General features: G+C 42.4%; 2 protein-coding genes across 2 annotated transcripts; one reads left to right on the top strand and one right to left on the bottom strand.

Moving 5' to 3' along the window:
• Positions 1-2,435: 2,435 nt before the first annotated feature.
• Positions 2,436-2,998, bottom strand: LOC146389847 (B-cell receptor CD22-like). The gene is made up of 3 exons (XM_084919824.1): positions 2,927-2,998; positions 2,602-2,847; positions 2,436-2,515 (listed from the first exon to the last, which is right to left on the bottom strand). Exons 1-3 carry the CDS (start codon positions 2,946-2,948, stop codon positions 2,436-2,438), a joined length of 348 nt encoding a protein of 115 aa, XP_084775950.1. The 5' UTR covers positions 2,949-2,998.
• An 816-nt stretch (positions 2,999-3,814) lies between these two features.
• LOC146389846 (uncharacterized) lies at positions 3,815-4,666 on the top strand. The gene has a single exon (XM_084919812.1). It carries the CDS (start codon positions 3,821-3,823, stop codon positions 4,664-4,666), a length of 846 nt encoding a protein of 281 aa, XP_084775938.1. The 5' UTR covers positions 3,815-3,820.
• Positions 4,667-22,562: the final 17,896 nt, after the last annotated feature.

Below are 22,562 nucleotides of genomic sequence, written 5' to 3'. Positions count from 1 at the left end.
AGGAGTAATGAGAAGTTACGTCAACTCAAAGCTGCTGAACCGCATTCCCTTAACATATCAACACGGTTACTGTATGTATACAGCCGTGGCAGTTTTATTTATGTTTCTGCGATCGTGTTATGTTTTTCAATAATATGCACTCCTGTTCCTCCTGTCAGTCAAATCTCTGGAATATTAAACCCAAACTGAGAGCAGAAGAAATGTTACAAACATATTAATGAATGGTGGTCCTGTTTGTAAGAGCAAGCTCACAGAGTGAACATGACCTCTGACCTCCTGAGGGCCTCAAAACTCCAGCTCATTTGTCTTAAGTTCATTTGTTGAAACTGATTCACTTTTTCTTGGTGTTTAACAGAGAAAACCTGCAGCAGAGCTTCTGTCCATCCATCTGATTCACACATGATCTCTATGTTATTGAAAAGATTTGAAAAAGAAGGAAAATCATTGAACAAATGCTGGAAACTTCCCATGTGGCACACATACTTCTCTGTCAGTGCTGCTCTGTCCTTGTTTCTCTTTTTCACTTCACTCAAAATTAAATGTTATTTATTATTTTAAACCAATAATCACTTTTTTTTAACAAATCTGCTACTTTTTAAGAAAATTCAGTCAAACACATGAATTGCGAGGTCAGTGGTAAAGGCTTGATTATACTCCACAGACAGTGTCTGAGTACTCATTCTGCACATGTGCACTAAAAGAGCATTTTCACTGGTTCACTGCAGTCAAATAGAGGCTGTGTGAAACTCACTGTATTATTGTAGGGTCCACCTTTCAATAGAAAGAACCTTAAAGCGACTGTTGTTGTGATTTGGCACTATATATATAAATAAAACTGAATTGAAGGTGTGACCCTGTGAACGACTCCCCATCTAAACAAGAGGCCCTTATACTAAAACAGATACTGAGTAGGTGTCCTCCTATAGTATAAATCAGTAAGAGAAGGTATGACCTCTCTCATGACCTTAAGATGTGTGTGCATGCCAGAGCACGCTGGAAGTCTTTGCAGACTGCTAAGGATCAGATCTCTATCAGTATGCAATTGATTATAAAGCTCTAAGCATATATAAGTAATATAAATATAATATAAACAATATAAACCTTACACTGATTTTGCTGCTCTCCTGTGCAGCTATAGATGAAGACTGTTTGTTTGTTTACTTGTAGTTTGGTTTAGCAGAGAAAACATGATTGCAGACTAAATGCCAGCACGACCCACTTTGTATTCTTACTCACATTTGAAAGGTCATAAAATGGTTTAAAAAGTCTCAATTATTTGCAAAGCCCATTGTTATAATAATCAATAATAAATGAGTTATTGCTAATTTTACAAGGAACTGATCATTTTAGACCCTCAAATATTCACCATGTAATGCACCAGTGTCATCAATAGATGGGAGCAGACTTTAAATGCTTCACAGTTTTCAGACTCTGGAGTTTCTGCTGAGCAGCAACGAGATGTAACTCACACTGACTCACATTTTCATTCTGCTGAAGTGTGTCAGACACAAAGAGCTCTCAGCTCTCTGCTTTCATCTTAACTTAACATCTTAACCTTATAAACGTCTCGTCAGACAAAGAACATTTAAAATACAGACAACTGTGACAAAAAATGTAAAGACAAAGAAAATATTGATTTATTATATCTTTTTATAATATTTTTGTTTTACATTTTTTACATTTTAAATGTATTTGTTAGTTTGTTTTATCAGTAGAACCTTTTAAAAGAAACACAAAGAAAGACCAGAAGCTTGGTTGCAATTGTTGGTCTGGTGGCTCACTAGTGAGGCATCTCAGATCTGTGGCAGCAGAAACTGTAAACAAACAAACACCAAAGAGAAAAATAAGCAGCTGTGCACACAACCAAAGCTGTCCCTCAGAAACTACAAACATATTTAGAATTATCATTATCAGAGGGTTTGAACAAATAAACAATGGCCTTTATTTCAAAACACACTTCACTGAACAATGTCAAAGCATATAACAAAGATCTTCCTCCAGAATTTTCACAATAAACATTTGGCAACCAAACTCTCATGTATATGCTTTTAATGTGAAAGAAACCCAACAGGAAGTCCCAAAAAGTTGATTCTATTCATCTGGACGTAGCGTTTTCAATGGGAGAAATGTTTCGTCACTCATCCAAGTGACTTCTTCAGTCTCAGCTGACTGCAGGTTGCCCAGTACATTTGCATGATGACTGAAAATAGCACCACTGAATGAACAATGGACTGTGAGGTTCTGTGTTTTATAGAATGTCCCCACTTTTATTTTTAGCTGCCCATCCAAACACAGCAGACTAGGCCCCCTGCTCATGTTGCTGATACTCTTCCTGATCAATTTAAAGGAACAGTTCAACCTTTTAGGAAACAGATTTATCTTCTTTTTACTAAATGAAAATCAGCTGTACCTCTGGGTCTGTTTTCTCAGATGTCTTATGTTCTCACTGCAGCTGGATCAGGGGTAGATGCAGGGTTAGAGGTGGATGTAGGTGGAGGTGTGGTGGTGTGTTTGTCTAAAATAAAGCAAACACAGTCATGAAGTTGTCGTCACATTGTGAATGTTGAAACCTGCAGAAACACAGACAGGTGAGTGTGTCACCTGTGACAGTGATCCAGCTGGATGGAGACTCTCCATGACCACTGATGTCACACTTGTAGAGGCCTTCATCAGACCTGGAAACATGCTGGATGGTCATGTGACCTGTAGGCTGCTTCCTGATGAGGGAGCCATCTTTATAGAAAGCAGCTGGGAGGTTGGAGGGAGTGGTCTTTGTTTTACAGAGCAGAGTGACGTCATCTCCCTCCATCACAGGGAGGACAGGACTCTGCAGGATCACTGATCCACCTCAACACAGAGACAAACTACAGCATTTCATCCATTTACACACAGCTTCATCAACACTAACTCCACACACTCAGCTTACCAGTGACTGTCAGGTTAACCATGTTACTGATGGGACCCTCTCTGGACTCACACCAGTAAACTCCACTGTCCCATGGGATGTCATGCTGATCTTACAGGAAAAGTTGGACCATCTTTTCTTTGAAGAACTAAGACCTGCTGGGACTCACAGTCAGATGAACTGTGAGGGTTAAAATGAAAAAAAAAAAAAGATTATCCACTGTTTCGTTTAATCATTTCGGTTTCTGTTCAATTTTTCTAGTTCACATATTTATCTGTGTTTTATACTAAATCACCTTGTAAAAAAGAGGCCAGAGAGGAAAAAGCAGGAGAAGAGCCACATTTCCAGAAGAGGAGCTCTGACAGCTGATCTGCTGCGGAGGAAGAAGAGCTCACGTTCAGCTGCTGGCTCTGTACAGTCAGTGTAGCAATCAGTCCAATACAGCGTCGGTTTCTAAACTGACAGTCAAATGTGAGTGGGAAGCAAGCACAGGTCTGAGGTCAGCTGCTCTAAATAAATAAAAGGATCTTCACTATCTAATGTGATGTGCATCATTGTCAGCAATGGTTATGTTTTTGGATCCATGATTTAGCAACCACAGTTCAGCAACCCTGAGGTCTCAGTGCTTCACAAAATAACAAAGAAAAAAAAGAAAAAAAAATGGATATGGATGAAACTAATTCCTTCCTGACTCTTGGTGGCGCTGTGTTTCTGGTGTTTCTGAGTAGCTTATCTGCTTAGCAATTTAATTAAAAACTTTAAAATACATTGTTTTTTCATAGTATAATTTTCACGTGCTTCATCCGAAGCACACTTTCTGTGTACTCACTACTTAATTTATAGCCAAAGTATTCACTCACTGTCTCTGCATTGTTTCACTAGCTTAGCTTAGCTCATAGCCGACTCACTAGCACCATGGCTACTTCACCTGTCCCTCCTGCACTTTCCTGCTCATTGTGTCAGATGTTTAGTTACTCCTCGGCCTCCTTTAGCAGTAATGATACCTGTAACAAATGTAGCATATTTGCAGCTCTGGAGGCCAGGATTACTGAATTGGAGACTCGGCTTCGCACCCTTCATTCACCCGTAGCTAGCCAGGCCCCTGTAGCTGGTGCAGCCGAAGATAGCGTAGGCCCCGCTAGCTGTTCCCCGGCAGACCCCAAGCAGCTGGGGAAAGAGGGCGGCTGGGTCACGGTGAGGAGGAAGCATAGTCTTAAACAGAAGCCCCAGGTACACCACCAACCCGTTCATGTGTCTAACCGTTTTTCCCCACTCGGTGACACACCCGTCGGGGGTCAAACTCTGGTAATTGGTGATTCTGTTCTCAGACATGTGAAGCTAGAGCCACCGGCAACCATAGTCAATTGTCTTCCAGGGGCCAGAGCAGGCGACATTGAAGGAAATTTAAAACTGCTGGCTAAGGGTAAACGTAAATTCAGTAAAATCATAATTCAGGTCGGCAGTAATGACACCCGGTTACGCCAATCGGAGGTCACTAAAATCAATATTGAATCGGTGTGTAACTTTGCTAAAACAATGTCGGACTCTGTAGTTTTCTCTGGTCCCCTCCCCAATCAGACCAGGAGTGACATGTTTAGCCGCATGTTCTCCTTAAATTGCTGGCTGTCTGAGTGGTGTCCCAGAAACGATGTGGGCTTCATAGATAATTGGCAAACCTTCTGGAGGAAACCTGGTCTTGTTAGGAGAGAAGGCATCCATCCCACTTCCCACTCTCTGCTCCAAGTCTCTGTTAGTACATGACTTAATAATTGATCAACAAATCGATTTACTCTGCCTTACAGAAACCTGGTTGCAGCAGGATGATTATGTTAGTTTAAATGAATCAACGCCCCTGAGTAGGGCTGTTCGATATAACGATATATATCGGATGACGATATAAAAACCTCTATCGTTTCATTTTACACTATTGTTTGTTTCGTGGTGTCACAAAATAAACTGCAATATTTTTTCATTGTTTTGATGGTCACTGCAGTGACTATATTAATTTCTTAAAGTTCTCTCTTTCTCTTATATTTAATATAACCACACTACGGACGGAGAGGCGACTGTATTTATGTGTTGTCGTTAGCAACAACGACGGTAAAACCATCACGTGTCCGCTTGTTTATTTTCCACATAAGCCTTTCATAATAAAGCTCAAGATCCTGTTGAGACTTTTCAAAATAAACTGAATTACGTGAAAGAGTATGCAGATTGTTTATGGATGAGAAGCAAAAAAAAGCTGCCAGGTGCTAAAAAATAAACCTTAGACTCAAATGTTAGAACAGGCTTTTCCCCGCAGCACGCCGTGTAATTAATACTCACAAAGAAAACGGCGGCCGTTACAATTTATGTCTAAAAATGTATAGTTTCATGCATCAGTTAAAACACTCGACTCCAGGTACGCGACGCCGAGCTGGAAACACTTCCCGCAAGTCGAGCTGCCCGAGATTCACAGAATTTACAGAAAATGTTAAATTTTGTGATTTATATTGTTATCGGGACGATAGATGTCTTATATCGGGATATGAGATTTTGGTCATATCGCACAGCCCTACCCCCGAGTCATTCTAACTACCAGAAATCTCGAAGCACAGGCCGAGGGGGCGGTGGGGCAGCAATTTTTCACACCAGCCTATTAATTAACGAAAGACCAAGACAGACTTTTCATTCATTTGAAAGCCTGATGCTTAACCTTGTCCACCCCAGCTGTGAAACTCAGAAACCAGTCTTACTTGTTACCATCTATCGTCCACCTGGGCCTTACACAGAGTTTCTCTCTGATTTCTCAGACTTTTTATCTGATTTAGTTCTCAGCTCAGATAAAATAATTATTGTGGGTGATTTTAACATCCATGTAGATGCTAAAAATGACAGCCTCAACATGGCATTTAATCTGTTATTAGACTCAATTGGCTTCTCTCAAAATGTAAAAGAACCCACCCACCACTTTAATCACACTCTAGATCTTGTTTTAACATATGGCATAGAAACTGAACATTTAACAGTGTTTCCTGAAAACCCTCTCCTGTCTGATCATTTCCTGATAACATTTACATTTACAATAATTGATTACACAGCAGTGGAGAGTAGACTTTATCAAAGTAGATGTCTTTCTGAAAGCGCTGTAACTAAGTTTAAGAATATAATCCACCCACTGTTATCATCTTCAATGCCCTGTACCAACATAGAGCAGAGCAGCTAAAATAGTAAATAGTCAAAAGGAGGGTGCAGAATAGTATGGCAATCAAACAAGTGTGCACATAAATATCTCTTTCAAACTGACTAAGACTTCATATTTAGGGTAATCACTGCTGATCAGGGCTGTGTCTCTGACTGTGTCTCTGACTGTGTCTCGGTGGCCCACACCCTGAAGGCAGCGGATTTGATCAGGTCATGATCGCCCTCATTTTATATAGTTGTACTTTGTTCCCCAGCTAGTTGCATTAGTAACTAGTTTTGTTTTGTTTTTATGAGAGAAGACAAATATGCTTGAATGAAAAGTTTTCACAATTTATTATCAAACGGTTAGAATTTCAGATTATTTTACACAACTCCATGGACCTCTTTCTCTCTGGCTCAGAGACATCATCAGCAGTAAATGCTTTTTATTATGTGTGATAAACAGGATACTAAGGTGATTGGTCAAAAGTTGGGAGAAAAACCACAGTTCTCCTTATTTGGCTGAAATCCAACACATGTTTAGAGATGACCTTGGCAACACTCCCATTACCATGGCAACCACCTCTTGCCCTCCAATCAGGCCTGCATGAAGAGAAAGAGAGGGGGAAAGGAAAAGGAAAGAAAGCTTCTCTAACCCCAGAAATGTATGGTCCTGTTTATTCTAGCAATGTCAGGCTTAAAGTTTTCTACCTTCTGGTACCATCACCAGCCCAGGCAGACCATCCCCCTCAAATTCCTCAGAGAACGGGCTTCTGTTTGTGCCTGTTAGTATCAGAGTGTTCAGACTACTTTCAAAACTTCTCTACAAAACACTGTGTGCAGTGAAGGATAAAACAAATGGGTGATGCTAATTATGAGGTATATAGCCTTGAACATAATAAATAAATTCCAACACGAGGGACTACAAAGGACAGGAGAAAAGCCAAAACATGGCATCATATAGTTTTTAAGCTGTGTCTACTCAATCAAAATAAACTGTAATAAGTCCTGTATGGAAAAAGTAATAAGAAGAAAAGAGGATCCATATCCTATTTAGTTTAATTAAATCATTGCACTGTACAATAAAAATGAGTCAAGCACATATGACAACAATGTATTTGTATCAATGAAGACAAAAATAAAATGTGTCCTTTTGAAAAAGTATTTTATGAGTCCTTTTCCTTTTACCATCTCCTTTGTTTACTCACATATCAAACAGTAGCTAAGATCAATTCTATAAATTATCATGAGACTAGGGATGGGTACCGGTATCCGGTGCCATGATGGCACATAAACGGTAGTAACCAGACCGAAAAGCAGCGCACATTTCGGTGCTTTTTTTTCCTGAGCTGTGATACACTTTAGATTCTAGCCAATCATTTTACGTTTCCAAGGATAGTAGGCGGGTCCAGCCGTTCTTCTCTGCGTGAGTAGCTTAATGTTGTTCGTGTGTAATTTATGTTGAGTAGGCTAACCACGTTATTACATTAATGCATGTAAGGTGAACTAGCAAACACCGTCGTAGTTGCATGCGGCTGTCTTCTTGTTTGAGTACCGGAAGTATACCGAAAGTACCGGTTTGGCACCGGTATCGGATAAAACCTAAACGATACCCATCCCTACATGAGACCAACTTAATATTAATACTTTATTCTGGATATTGTTTAGGATCTTCTTTACTAAATGCTTTGAGCTCAGTCAGATATTAGCAGGTCTGACTTGCTATTTTCTATTTAGGTATTTAAAAATAAAGAGAGATGAAAAAAGTATTTGGTGTTTGGGTTTAGACCAATAAAAAAGTGACACGTGACAAAGACACAGAGACCAATTTGATTTAATGCTTAAGAGTTTAATGATGAAGATAATAAGAACAGAAATGAAGAGCTATTGCTATTAGAAGACACGGTCCAGTCCACTCCAGTTTGTGTCACTTGTTGCCAAATTTGTTATGTAGCAGTACAGCGAAAGAAGATAAGTAAAGATGTAAAAGGGGAAACTGATAGTTCAGGGGGTTGGATGAAATGATTTGCTTCTCTGTCTGATGGCCCATGCTTTTCATGGAAGACCAGGGATCATCTTTTTCAGACCCAGACAAAATCGGTATCAGTGGTGACCGTATATATATCATTCGTCCACCTCTTTCCTGTACACACACACACACACACACACACACACACACACACACACACACACAACAATATTAACTGAAACTATAAGACATGTATACTGAGGGAAATATCCAGTATGGTGTATCAACAAATCTAACACAAATCCGATGTTTGCGCCAATGACACAGGGTTCTCTTGTCAACAACATGGTCTTCTAAAGACAAGCAAATTACACTTGTATGTTTATGTATCTGTGAAAACATTTTGTATTTGCATGGTGTTCTTTCTTTTTTTATTCTATGGACACACTTTTAAAATGTATATATTTAATTAAATATTTTGCCATATTTAATATAAAATTTTAGATTTCAATTTACATTACAAATAATAATTTTGAAATAACACAACATTTGTACTACAGACGTTGTAGTACATTGACGTGTTGCTGTTCCGTTCAACATCACAGAACTGTGATTAATTTTGCTGTGAGTTTTTAAAATGTTGACCCACCTTGTGGCTTATCCTCTGCCCCACTGCTGCCTGATTTTTCTGGAATAAAAGTTCAAATTAAAAAGTTAAAATTATATTAAAACATCAGATCTTGACTTTGATTGTTAAATTTCCATTTATTATATTGAACTGTTATTTTTATACACACACACACACACACACACACATTATGTACACTATACTTTAATACTCACGAGCAGTAATGATCAGAGGGATCTATCACGATCTGAGGAGGCAGACCGTGCGGTGGTGTGTGTGGTGGACCCAGGTGCGAACACACGAGAGTAGACTGGAGTAAACTTAACTGGAAGCGAGCCTTTATTGTGGCTGGTGACAAGGAGTGCAGACAAGGCAGAAACGCAGTGACAAACTAAACTATGACTAAACTGGGAAAGTAAAACTAGGAAAAACTATGAAGACACAGGAAACCATAACTATGAATACTAAGACTGGCTGTGACAACATGGAGGGTGGGAACACAGACGACGCGACACAGACTACATGAAACACAGAGACTAAATACACATGAGGAAACAGGGGAAGTGGCCACACATGGGAGCACAGCTGACACACATGAACCTAACGACAGGAGAGGTGAAACTAAATACACTGACATTGAATACAGACTTTCAGAGTAAAACAGGAAACATGGATATTAGACATGACATGAACTACACATAACCACGCAGACATGACGCATGAACCAGGGAGACTTAGTACAGGGGGAGACAACAAGACTAAACAGCAACCTAGAAATTAACTAGGTGAACTAAGCTAAGGCACAAATAAATACAAAAGATACATAAAACTCAAACACTGGGTCACTCGACCCAGGACCATGACAGAATCATTACACAAAGAAACAGAAACACGGTCAGCAGCTTCATGGTGATCTTTAATATCTCTGTGGAAAAACAGAAGACATCAAGACATCGTTCATTAAAAAAAAAAAAAAAAAGAACAGATTTTGAAGCAGACCTTCTGGAGAATATGTAGAATATTTATAGAGTAGATTTCTTTTCAGCACCGACCGGTAGCTTCAGCCATCCAGTGAGAAGGTGCTAAACAGCAGTAAGATCAGTGCTTATATACTGTTTGTTTGACGCTTCAAAACAGGGAACTAACATTGAAAAACTGACACGTGTATCATGTGATTCATGCTGGCCAGACTTTCACTGCACCTATTTATTTCTTCACCAGAATAATTTCCTCATCCTGACTACTTCTTCTTTCGGCTGCCCACTTAATTTTACACCAACTAGTTGACAAAGTGTCTCCAAAGAGTATAACTACACGCTATTTGATGTGTTTAATTAGGATTGAACATGTCTTTTAAAAATAATAATAATAATAATAATAATAATAATAATAATAATAATCATCATCATCATCATCATATTAAAGGCATGATGCCTTGGTGTTCCCGTAGAGAAGCTACAGAAGGTAGCTAGGGAAAGGAACGTAGGGGCTTCTCTGTGTAGGCTGCTGCTTCCATGACCTGGCTCTGGATAAGCAGAAGAAAATGGATGGATGGATGTAGGGGTGGGCGATATAAACGATATACGATAGAAACGATATAAATTTGGCCAACGATAGAGATTTTTACTATAGAGATTGACAGACCACGTGACTTTTGCGCATTGCTTTGTGGGTACCCGTGGCAACAAAATCAAAACACTGCATCAAGCACTAGTATTTCCAGCACCGGTAATCATTAATTCTGCGGTTTTAATCCTTACTTGCATTTTATTTGCCCCAAAAACAGTGATGTACAAAACGACGGACAACACGGCAGGTCCGTAGAAAGACAGACTTGACGAAAACGCAAAAATCAAAGGATTGAAAGGGTCAGACCCATACGAGCATACAGAGTGAAGTAAGGACGTTAGTGTGCTGCCCAACTTTCATCACGGACATATTTATTATTATATGGTCCTAAGTGTGAGTGTATGCACTTCACGTTTATTAACTTCAGATCCCTGCAACAAGCCCAGGTCAAGTTTACTTTGGTGATTTGGACTATTCCATTTCACAGCTGTTGTTACATTTTTTTCCCCTTTATCTCCTGTACAGGCAAACGCAATCTATTTCTCGTTTCAGGTTGTAGTGTTACACAACATTTTCAGATCTAATAGAAATAAAACGAGTGTTTCGTAATTCATTCGATTTACTGTCTTTATTTATAACTGGCATTATTGTTTCATTGTATTATAGAATCTTACAAGACAGAGCCAAAATTGTGTTCCATTATGCTTTATTAGCTGCTTCGGTAAAAAACAAATCAACAATGCAAAAAAAAAAAAAAAAAAAAAACAACATACTGGAAAACAGTTATTCATCACTTGATTGCTTCAATACAACACTTGGACTCATATATGCGGGACGTTTCATGGCTGTTTTGATATCGCTCTCTCTCTTAACTGATCAAATCTCACTGTGGTAGCAGCTTTAAACTCGGTATGACCCAGGTTTATAGAGGGTGCACAGTTTGGATCGCATTCCAGCATTTTGTAGGCTGGTTTTCCTACAAAACACAACAAACTTTAGCCCGCAAAGCCACAGTGAACAAAGCAGCATAGCGCAAAAAATTCAATTCAAATCAATATAAGACTTATTTGTAACCTTCATCAACAATTATGTTATGATAAATTACGTAATAACTACAACAGAAGGCCTACCTTTGTGGAAATGCTTGGAGCAGACTAACTTGTGAGCGGGAGTGTTCTGGGACGTTATATTTGGTCTTCGAATGGCTGCAATCCAGGCCATCCGTCGGCTCTTTGTTACTTCGGAAACACGGCTTAAACAATTTCTCTTCCACGACATAATCCGATAAAAAAACGATCTCTTTACCCGTCGGCTTCCTGTGGCTTGTCATGCAGTTCATAATACAACAGCTTCTTGCCATTTTTGTGTTTCTTTTTATCGCTGTGTGACTGTTTTCATGTGAAAGCCTGCGTGCGCTAGTACCGCTTGCCACGCGTTCCCAGAATCCTTTGCGGTTTTACGCCAGAATGACGTCAAATTTTCAATCTCTATACCGCTCTACCGCGATAGCGCATGTTGATGATGTCATCAAGCTGTGCCTGTTTTGGTCGAAAGCATCGCAGCGGCTACAACCATTATCATCTGCAAATTATGCCGGGCGACAGTCATAGCAAAGAGATGAAGCACTTTTGAAATATGGGGAAAGCCAAAAACTGTGCTTCCTCCACTTCTGTAACATTGATTCATTAATGTTGAATTCTCTCACAGCTGTTCTATTCCCATGTTGCTGCAGTATATTAATAACTAACCTCGTATTGTGGATGAATAATCTCAGTTGTTCTCCTGACTGAAGTTTGCCCCGTGCTGTCACGGTCTGTGTGGCAGACCGTGGGGATGTGAGGAAAACCCCTCCGACAACACCAACAAAAGGAAAACTCAGTTCAATAGTCCAACCCCCCGGTCCAGTGGCAGCAAACACAGTTCTGGCGGCCGACCCGCAGGACGGCAAAACAAGCGGGACCTGCTGTGGGTTAGGCAGTGGCGGCAAAACAGTTCAGGTGGCCGGCCGTGCAGATGGCAACGGCGGCGGTGCAGACAAAACAAATCCGGAGCCCGGCCATGCGGAAGGCAGTGGCAGGTCTGGAGGTCGGCTGCGAGGCCAGCGATGGCGACGAACTCCCTCCGGAGGCCGGCCACGTGGAAGCCTCGACGGCCATGACGCCCATCTAGAGGCCTGGAAAGCGGCCGGCAGACGCGAGGCGGAACAGGACGAGCTGGGTCCGATGACGGTGTGGCAACCGCAGGACCAGACGAGGCAGGACCAGATGTGGATGAGGCTGACGAGGCAGGACCAGACGTGAATGAAGACACAGAGGCCGGACCAGGTGCGGAACCTGACGGCAGCGTGGCGGCTGCGGAATCTGACAGTGGTGATGCGGATGCTGCAGGCGGTGATGCGGATGCTGCAGGCGGTGATGCGGATGCTGCAGGCGGTGATGCGGATGCTGCAGGCGGAGATGCCTCAGGCGGAGATGCCTCAGGCGGAGATGCCTCAGGCGACAGTGCTGCAAGCGACGATGCTGCAAGCAACGATGCTGCAGGTGACAGTGTAGAAGTCGCAGGGGATGATTCAGCAGGTGACGGCTGAACAGACTTCCCCGGACCGTCAGCAGATATGAGGATGTGCTGGCTGGGTCCTCCAGGACCCTCAGATAACGAGGGGTGGTGCTGGGTGGGCTCCTCGGACCCACCAGCTGACGAGGCATGAGGCTGGACGGGCTCCTCGGGCCCTCCAGCCGGAGCAGATGCAGGACCAGAGGCAATTGGGACCCCTGGCTGAGGGTGAAGATGAGTAACAAATCTTGCAGTAAGTCTGGTTGTGGTGATGACTGAGCTACGGGTAGCGGGGCTGAACATGTTGGAGGTGTTAGCTGAGCTGAAGGTGGCCGCCGGGCGGCTAACTGAGTTGAAGGTGGCCGGGCAGCAGACTGAGTGACTAGCTGGGCAGCAGACTGAGTGACTAGCTGGGCAGCAGACTGAGTGACTAGCTGGGCAGCAGACTGAGTGACTAGCTGGGCAGCAGACTGAGTGACTAGCTGGGCAGCAGTCTGTGCTATGGCTACAGGCTGGGCAGCTGGCTGTGCTACGGCTACAGGCTGGGCAGCTGAAAAACACTCTAACACCGGGCTCTCTAGCAATGGACTCTCTAGCTGATCAGCAGCCACAAAGACAGTTTTTAGATTTACACTTTCATAGTCCAATGACTAAGGGTAAACAGCCTCAAAAATTAAGGCTCCATCCTCAGATGGGGAGCAAGGAAAATGGTTTTTAATACGCTCTACGCTAATTAATGACCCAGAATAAGCTGTCAGTTCATTTTCATCTTCTGGCCAATCAGAATTTTAAGCTTATTCGCCACTGTGGGCCTTGTGTTACCATTCACCGACTGGGCGCGGTCCTTGGGTTCAGAAGAAACTGTCTCTACTCTTTCTTTTCTAGCACAAACCGTTTCACCGCCAACAGATTCTGTTTTACTCACTGCGGCTCCTTGTGCGGCTAGCCCAGAGTCAGCGGGTTCTTCAAAAACCAGTGGAGTAAGACGAAAGGTGGTATGACGACGGTGCGGGCGCCGTCTCCTCCGTGGAGGCGGGGCCGTGTTAAAGGAAACTGTCCCATCCCGTTCATCTGCGATTAGATTCTTAATGACAGGATCTAGAGAAACAATTGAGTCCGGTTTACTCACAGCAGTGATGAACAATGTCGGACCATCGCTGGCTGGCCCGGCTGAAGCCGCTGGAGTGGGTTGAGGTGTGATGGGGTGAGCTAATGGCTGTGCTACTGCAGACGGAGCTACAGACGGAACTACAGGGTTGGCATTCACACAGTCCATGGTCAGAAACACAGATGAGGTGGGTAATGAAAAATTGTCCATGTTACTCACCACAGCCGGCTGAGGAATAGTCCGGGAATTTGGCTGCGGTGAAGAGCACCGGCAGTGTGAACGTCGTTTCCGTGTACACAACGGGGCCGGCGTGCCAGGCTGTGAATCAACCGGCTGCCCGAGCCGGTGAGCAGCCTGGGTCGGAGAGTGCAGGTGAAGGGTGTTGAGCAGGAAATCCGCCACAATCGGAAAAAGATTGTCCAACACCCAGGGAAAACAAGTCAGTGTTTCCTGCAACCGCTTCTCCACAGCGCAATGTAAATCCTCCGCGTGCGCTTCCAGCCACAGGTCACACAGACGATTGACTTTTTCTGTCACCTCCCACCTGAACCTCTCCGAAAAGTCCGCTGGGTCCATCTGGCTGGATCGTTCTGTCACGGTCTGCCACACAGACCGTGGGGATGTGAGGAATGAGGACCCAAAATGCAGGACTTGATGATGAACGCAGTGCGTTTATTTACAGTGATGTAATTTCTAAACAACAATACATCCCCAGTGCAATTCCGACTCCCGTTCCGTGTCCTCTCCCTGATCCCATGCTCCGTGCTCTGTCTCCGCTCCCCATGTACTGTCTGTGTGCTGCCTCCTGGTCGCTACAATTCCTCCTGGGGAAACACACATACAAAAGGAAGCCGTGAGTATGAAACCTAAAGGCAGACTTGCACTAACCTTGCACATAAAACTGGGACTGATGGGAAGTCACTCAACGATCCAGCGTCGAGGAGCTCTCAGCCACACTGTTTTGAAGCTCCTCTGACGAGGCTTGATCGGCGCCAGGTGTGTGTGGAGATTCCTGGGTGTGACCGGTCAGCTGGCAGGGCCACACCCACCAGGCCTGAAAGTGCCTGCCACGACCGCACCCTCACACACGCACACAGCCATAAACACCTAACAGTACACAAACACGGAACACAGGACAGCAGCAGTACAGAAGACACAGCCATACTAATAATAATAATAACAATAATAATAATAACAACAATAGTAGTCCACACTGCCCACGGACCCTGAGTTCCTGGAACCAGGTCCGTGACACGTGCATGCTGCTATGCGATTGCATTCGTCCCTGACCACCAGAATCCCTCACGTTAACTTTTATTGAGTGGAAAAAAAGTTGGCGTTCATCCTCCAGCTTCACTGTGCTAATGTTATGCTAACATAGCTGTGTCACTAGCAATCACGTAGCACAACATTTTAAACCAGGTAGTCCAACTTCAGTAACCCTGCAAACGCCACTGCTGTTTAGTTTTCTGTCTTCATTTATGTTGGAAGTGGTAGCAGAGCTGTACGTTTTAATTAGTTTCAAAAATCTCTCAGTCAGAACATGGTATGAAATGTTTAGGTGGAAACTAGTGAGCTAACTTCCTGTTAATCGTTAAATTTAATAAATTCTATTTTCATAGATGCCTGGATGTTAAACTTAATTGTTACACCTGGTAAAGCAGCAACGCTGATGATTTAATTAAAGATGAAAGAATTTAGACCGTTTTTAACTCTCAGTGTTCGTTTGACTTTGGGACCTGAAGGCAGCCATAATGCTCTGACAATCCATCAAGCAGTGCGGCTTACCAAAGTTGTACTAAAACATTTTTTAACTGATTTCTGCACGCCAAAATCGGTTCGAGGTCAGTAAGCACAACCAGAATTCATACATAAGGCACACTTTCGATTTTTGAGAAAATTAAAGGATTTTAAGTGCGCCTTATAGTGTGGAAAATACGTTATACAGAAGAAAATAATATATCGCGATATATATCCTTACCGCACGTGCTTCAAATTATGGATTTAGGCCATATTGCCCAGCCCTAGAAGGATGTCAAAAATATGATCCCTGGGTTTTGGACCCTACTTCTGAGTTTTTGTGCGTTGACCTTCTGGGTTGTGAAAATGTTTTATGTTTAGGTTTTGTTCCTTGTCTCTTTGGTGAAAAGGGTTTTCAGCTTCTTGTCTTGTCATTTGTTAGTATAATTCCTGTAGCCTGTTCTTTTTTTTTTTTTTTGTTATATCCTAATGCTGCAGCGTCTGTATTCCTGGGCTGGCCCATATTTAGTTTCCAGATTAATCAGTTATTGTGTTATAGTTTGTATAGGTTATACGTTTGTTAAAGTTTACCTTATACACACAATTTTTTGATATTTTCGTATTTTCCATTTTTTCTTCTCGTTGCAGAATGAGAAATTAACCCAGCCATTTCTATAGTGAGAGTAGACAGAATACATGTGTGAAGGAGCAGAAGGTATGACAGAGAAAATGCAACGGGTAGAGGTAGTGATGGTAGATCAGTGTAAATGCATGAAGTGAACCATACAGAGCAAGAAAGTCCAAAGGAGAGGAGAAGTGACAGTGAAGTGACACCCTCTCTTCATTTAAGATGTTTGTTTTATGATGTGTTTTGAAATTCACAGGTCTTGTGAAATAATGTGTGACCTTCAGTTTTGAACCATGTTTCGAAAGCTGTTACTTCTCCAACTATAACTGAGGCTGTTGGCTAACTGATGATAATCATGATAATGAGTTTATCTCCAAGTCAAACTCAGTCATGCTCTTCTCTGTCATCCGTATGTGTTGTTAAGAAAACAAGCCACACATTGACCTCAGTCGTAACCCTAACCCTAGACAAAATAAAGATACAGCAAGCATCTGATATTAACACAGTTGTTGTATTTTTACCACATGAAACACTCAGTGTTTCAAAGAAATCCAAATACCTTCATCGATTAATGTTTTACTTAGCAGAGATAACAAATGAAGCATTACTTTTTTTCAAATATGGTTATAAAACGTAGTTTTAGAACATGAGTTAAATCAGACGTATGAAAAGTTTCTTTTTGTGGTGGTCTTACTGCTGTGTAAGCAGCCTGTTAGTTTCAGGCTTTTAAGGGTGAAGCATGAAGTTAGGTTTAATACTGATCAGGCATTCACAAATATTTATGTTAACATGTTAAGCATTCAATCGCTCCTCTCTTCCATCTGTATGTGTTTGTGCATGTGTTCGTTTTTGTGCAGAGACAGGACTTCCTGGCCTCGGTCTCCACGGTCATATGAGCGATCACACACCTGTTCTTGATGTCCTCGTTGGGGAGCAACAAATTAAGTTGGTGTCTTTGCTGAATCATTAAAAAATCAAAGTTAGTGAAAGCCTCGCCTCTCTGCCCGTGTGGTTGGTTTGTCTGCCTCTTTGAGAAATTATTCTTCCTCTGCACAGATTCTTGTGAAGAAAACCTTCTGTGGAGAACAGTGAGCAGATCTCTGTTTTAAAAGAGAGATTGTGTGGAGAAACATTAACGCATTAACGCTGTGATCACGATTGACGCTATTAAAAATTTTAACACAATCACCCCATCTGGAGCGCAGACTGGACAAACTTTGGACAAACTGCCCGAAATGTGTTGAGAGAGACATTTCAGGGATTTTGAGTCATTCTGCGCTCCAAATGGATTAATTGCATTATTTTAATCACGTTAATCGTGATGACGGCGTTAACATTGACAGCCCTAGTTTGTTGGTTTGTTTTTATTTCGTTTTGCGAGCTGGTTATTAGACACCGCTTCAGCCAGCCTGAGAATCCCCAGCCATCCTGTCCCTCTCCTCCCTGTGCAGCAAGCAGCAGGCGCACCTCGTAAATGGAGGGCACCCTTACTCCCCGCAAATGGGCAAGAGAAAATCGTTCGGTGCCCATGCAATCCCCAAAATGCGCTGGTATGATGTCAGGGCAGCATGGGTGAGAGCCCGTTTTTTCTGCCGATGCCATGATGCCGCTCCCACCACAATGCTGCCCTGGGCAACGGCCCATGTCGCCCATATCAAAAACTGCCACTGCATTGTACACGCGCCTTAGTCACTCCATAACTCGCGCTGCGCCCATGAAAGCACAGAGTACTTGTGCCTTCTTCGTGGGTCATGTGAGGCAGAGCTTTTAGCTTTTTAACTTTCAGGCCCAGCTTGGATTTAGGAGACAGACACCCTCTCTTCTTTTAACATGTGTGTTTTCTGATGTTTTTTGAAATTTTCACAAATTACAGAAATAAGTAAGAATGTGAAATAATGTGTGACCTTCAGTTTTGAACAATGTTTCAAAAGTTGTTACTTCTCCAAAATGTACCAGGGCTACTGGCTAACTGATGATAATCATGACGAGGAGTTTATCTGCAACTCAGGCTTAGTCATGGTCTTCTCGGTTATCTGTTGTTTGGTTAAGAAAACATAAGACAAAGGAAAGATCCACCAAGCATCAGACGTTCATGGCCATTGTTTTCTGAGCGGTTTTCCAGTGTTGGCCTCTTGAAAGATTACTGAAATACCTGCAAGGCTTATCCAGGGTATATTAATATGGGACCACTCATAATTAGCTGATTTGTCTTTGAATCATCTTTAAGTCTTGTTTTGTCATTGTTTTATTACCTGTACAACACTAAAATAGAGACAGGATTGGCAAATTAGGAATATTGTTGGTGGGTATCCACAAAACAGTACAAAGGTAGGCCAAAATGTCATCAGGTGCCCACCTAATCTGGCAGTACCTCCCCATAGGCTTGCAAGATAAACATTAAATGGTGAAATATACTTATATTAAGTACACATTTTTGTATTAGTATTCATATTTTTTTCTCAATATGGTGTACCATATAGGACTACCTATTGAGCTAGATAATGGAAATTATTAAGGAAATTAACGATTAATAATAGCAGACAAATAGTAATTAATATATCATATGACTGTATGATCAAATACAGTCTGCGATTTACATCTTTTCTCTACATCCATGCTTAACTCCTCGCAGTGAAGCTCAGAGGAGGATGGCCAGGAAGGTGGCAAGTGGCAGTGTGATATGGTAGATGGATGGCGGCATGGCAGTCGCAGCTGCTGAAGCTGGACCAGACAGTGACGTTGCAGCCACAGGCACGGCTCTCCAGAGCCCCGAGTGGGAACGGATGCTAGGCCAGCAGGTGCGGCGATCCCTGGCTGAGGCAAAGCAGGGTCAGCAGTTATGGAGACCACAGGACTCAGGTGAAGCTGAGCCAGCAGATTTGGAGACCTCCGTCTGAGGCAAAACAGGGCCAGCGAGTAACAGAGGTAATGATTGAGCAAGGGACAGAAGCAGAGTTTGTAGTGGTGGCAGAAGTGGTGGTTGTGCTAGGTCTCCTGAGCCTCCAGAAAATGAGGAAAACGGCCGGGCTCATCTGAGCCACCAGCGAGGACAGGAATGGGTGCCGGCACCTGCCGAACACTAGCCGCTCCCAGGAGTAGGTATGGGTGCGAAGGTCGGCTGTGTCCTGGCTGGCCTCACCTCAGGGACCGGCATGGGTGCCAGGGCAGACCAGACACCAGTCATTTCCACCCGAGGAGTAGGTACGGGTGCAGGATGGAGCTGGTTCATGGCCACCCTCACCCTGGGAGCCGCAACAGGCACCGACAACGGCTGGGCAGCAGCTGTCCCCACCTGAGGAGCTGGTATGGGTGCAGGGACTAGCAGAGCCTCAGCCAGTCTGAAAACTGGAGTAGTGACCAACCGGGCCCTTTTCTAACACTGGAAAATAACTCAAAATGTTAGAAATATTCCAGTGTTAGAAAATCAGCACTGCTCAGTGTTAGCCATTGTTAATCTTCAAAACTGACTAGGTTACTTTTAAACATATAACACTGTCAAAAGTGTTAATTTAACACTCAACAGTGTTGTATTTAACACTCAGAGGTGTGGACCCATATAGACACTCTCTAGTGTTAATTTAACACTGGAGATTTTGCTGTGTAGCATGAACTGAACTTCCAAAACAGAGCTACCTAGATCACTTAAATTACACAATTGAAAGCATGAAAGCATATGTGTATTGTTTATGTATTTATACACAAGCATTCATATATAGTCAAATAATTTAAAAAAAAAAAGTTCATTTACATGTTACTACCACACACCAAATCCGGTCGTTGGTACTTGCTGGCTTGTGTAGCCACTAGGTAACAAAAGCTAAACACTGCGCCCGAGCATCCTGGAGCACTTCTGTTGTCTTTTGTACGTGTTTTGAGTTTTTATGTGCTTCTGAGTTTTTACGTGTTTTGGAGTTTGTGCGTGCTTTGTCTGTAGGGGCCACCATAAATATACTTTTATTTATTCACTCCACATAAAATGTAATAAATAAATCATATAATACAAAAATCAACTATTCACATTTCAACTTTTAACTATTTAAATTTTCAGCTTTTTCCTTTTACAAATTTAAAGTGAAACAACACAAAACACTGCAAACCACAACACAATTAAATATAAATTGAAATATGAAAACAAAAAGAACATGCATATTCTCTGTCATATGGACCTGCATGACTAACTTTCTGAATCCTTTATCATCTGCAACTGAAAATAGTTGTGGATGATTACTATACCTTTCTAATGTGACGTTGTTGTCCTTGGCTCTCTTTCTCCCTCTGGCTCTGTTCCTGTGCTACTGAGTGTAACTACCGCCCCTCCCCCCTCTTCCCAGCGTAAAGCACAAGGCTCGCATGCTGAGTGAAGCGAAAAAAAGTGCGAGAGAGAGGGTGAGAGAAAGAAAAAAAAAACAAAACACAAAACCCACGGCTCGCAATAAGGAGTCGGTTTGCGTCGTTCACGTCAAAGACCCGGCTCTAAGAGCCATTTCGTTCGCGACCGACCCATCACTACTCGACACATCTTTGAACCCTTGATACAGAACGTCACATCACTAGTTCTGACTTTAAACCTCATTTAATGATTAACTGATTAATGTATTCAGGCGTTAAACTCAGGTTACGAGATATACCAAAAGTACCAACGTCCATCCATCCAACATTTAGAAGAAGCTAACGTCATCAGAAAGTGAAAACACGGAAATGGCAACTTCTGCGTCACTCTGCTGTTTTATGTTTCTCGGTGTCTTCGGGTTTGTCTCTGCAGGTGAGATTTAGCTGTTAGAAGCCAAACTGTGATTCGCTCTGAGATGGAGAGGATTTTAAAAATTGACCCGGTTTTTCTAAAATAATTATAATTATTTTTGTAGTTTCTTTGTGTGACGGCGACACGAGGCTGGGTGGAGCCTCCTGCAACACTCCTCACACCCTCATGTGCGGGAGGTTCTCGAGCTGTGGGTTCTTAGTGTAAACCGTGGATAGTTAAATAAAATTAAAACATTCAGTCGCACATGTTACATGTTGTGAGAAATGGCAGCTCTAAAGTTTGTTGGGGTCATGGGCCCACAGATTGACAGAGGCCTCTCCAACCTCAGTTCTGTCATGTCATAAATACTCTGAACAAAGTAAGTATCATTCATTTTAAAAGCCAGTGTACTCCCAGTGTTGGTCCCAAGCGCTAACACATCGGTTGGGTCAATAAGGCCAATTGTCTTAAATTCTTTACCACAGCTAACATGGAGCTCATCAGTAATATTTCCACACTGGATCGGTCAAGGCCCAGGATAACAGTGACAGCCTCCAGTGTTGAAGGTGCTGAGGGAAAAAAGAAGGCAAGAGGAGGACGGATGGAGGACAGTCAGTGAATCATGAGATATAGAGTAACAGGGTATTTATGCTTTAGCAGGAAATCTGCTTTGTAACCCACAGAGTAACCTGATTTGCAACTATCTAGAAATGTGACTGCATGCTGGGTCAGTGCTGACCTTGACCACTGTGACAAGCCTGTTCAGCACTGTCAATTCTTTCTGTGCATTTCCTGCCTTTTAGTTGCAGGTTTTAAATTTTAAAAAGTAAGAATATAATAGAATATAAAGAATAGCATCAGTAATTAGGACTCAAATTCTGGGAGGAAGATGGCTGAAACTACCTGAATGAAGGAGAGGGAATGTAGAAAGAATGGGGAAAATAGATGGATAGATATGCTTGTCCCTGAAAAGGGACCACAGCAAAGACTGGAGATCCAGGAGAGAAAAACTCCCAGCATTTTTTTTTCTGTTGGCTTATAATACATCAGAAGAGCACCACATGTTAACAAATACATGCACACCAGCACAAGCATAAATACTGGCAATTGTGACTGGCAACAGGCAGCTATGAAAAGGATGATAAGTGGAAAAGACAATGAGTGGTCTAGATGACATGCCTGTAGATGCATGGAGATGTCTTGAAGAGAGGACAGTGGACTCTTTGATAAGAGTGTTTAACACAATCTTGGAGACTGAAAAGATGCCTGAGCATTTGAGAAGTGTAAGGTAAGATATGTGGGGCAATGTGCAGAGCTGCAGTAACTACAGAGGGATAATGTTCATGAGCCACACCATGGAACTATGAGAAAAGGTTTTTGAAGCTTGGTTAAGAAGAGAGGTGATGATCATTGAGCAGGAGTATGATGATGAGAAAGTGCTCTCCAGTGGGATTTTTGCTTTTAAAGTTTTGAAGGGAAAACTATAGAGACGGGCAGAAGGAGTTTCACTGAGTCTTTACAGATTTAGAGAAAGCACATCATAACAGAGACGTATGAGG

This window comes from Perissodus microlepis, chromosome 3 (genome assembly GCF_051167445.1).
Source record: "Perissodus microlepis isolate ML-2025 ecotype Zambia chromosome 3, ASM5116744v1, whole genome shotgun sequence".
Lineage (NCBI taxonomy): Eukaryota > Metazoa > Chordata > Actinopteri > Cichliformes > Cichlidae > Perissodus > Perissodus microlepis.
Note: the sequence above shows the minus strand (reverse complement) of the source record. Positions and strands in the feature narration are given on the sequence as shown.

Excerpts from the sequence above, each read along its gene's own strand:
- LOC146389847 (XM_084919824.1), bottom strand. The coding sequence starts at position 2,948 with ATGGTTAACCTGACAGTCACTG. Across the intron at positions 2,848-2,926 it reads GGTTAACCTGACAGTCACTG|GTGGATCAGTGATCCTGCAG; the intron begins GTAAGCTGAGTG and ends CTCTGTGTTGAG. Across the intron at positions 2,516-2,601 it reads CAGCTGGATCACTGTCACAG|ACAAACACACCACCACACCT; the intron begins GTGACACACTCA and ends GCTTTATTTTAG.
- LOC146389846 (XM_084919812.1), top strand. The coding sequence starts at position 3,821 with ATGGCTACTTCACCTGTCCCTCCTGCACTTTCCTGCTCATTGTGTCAG.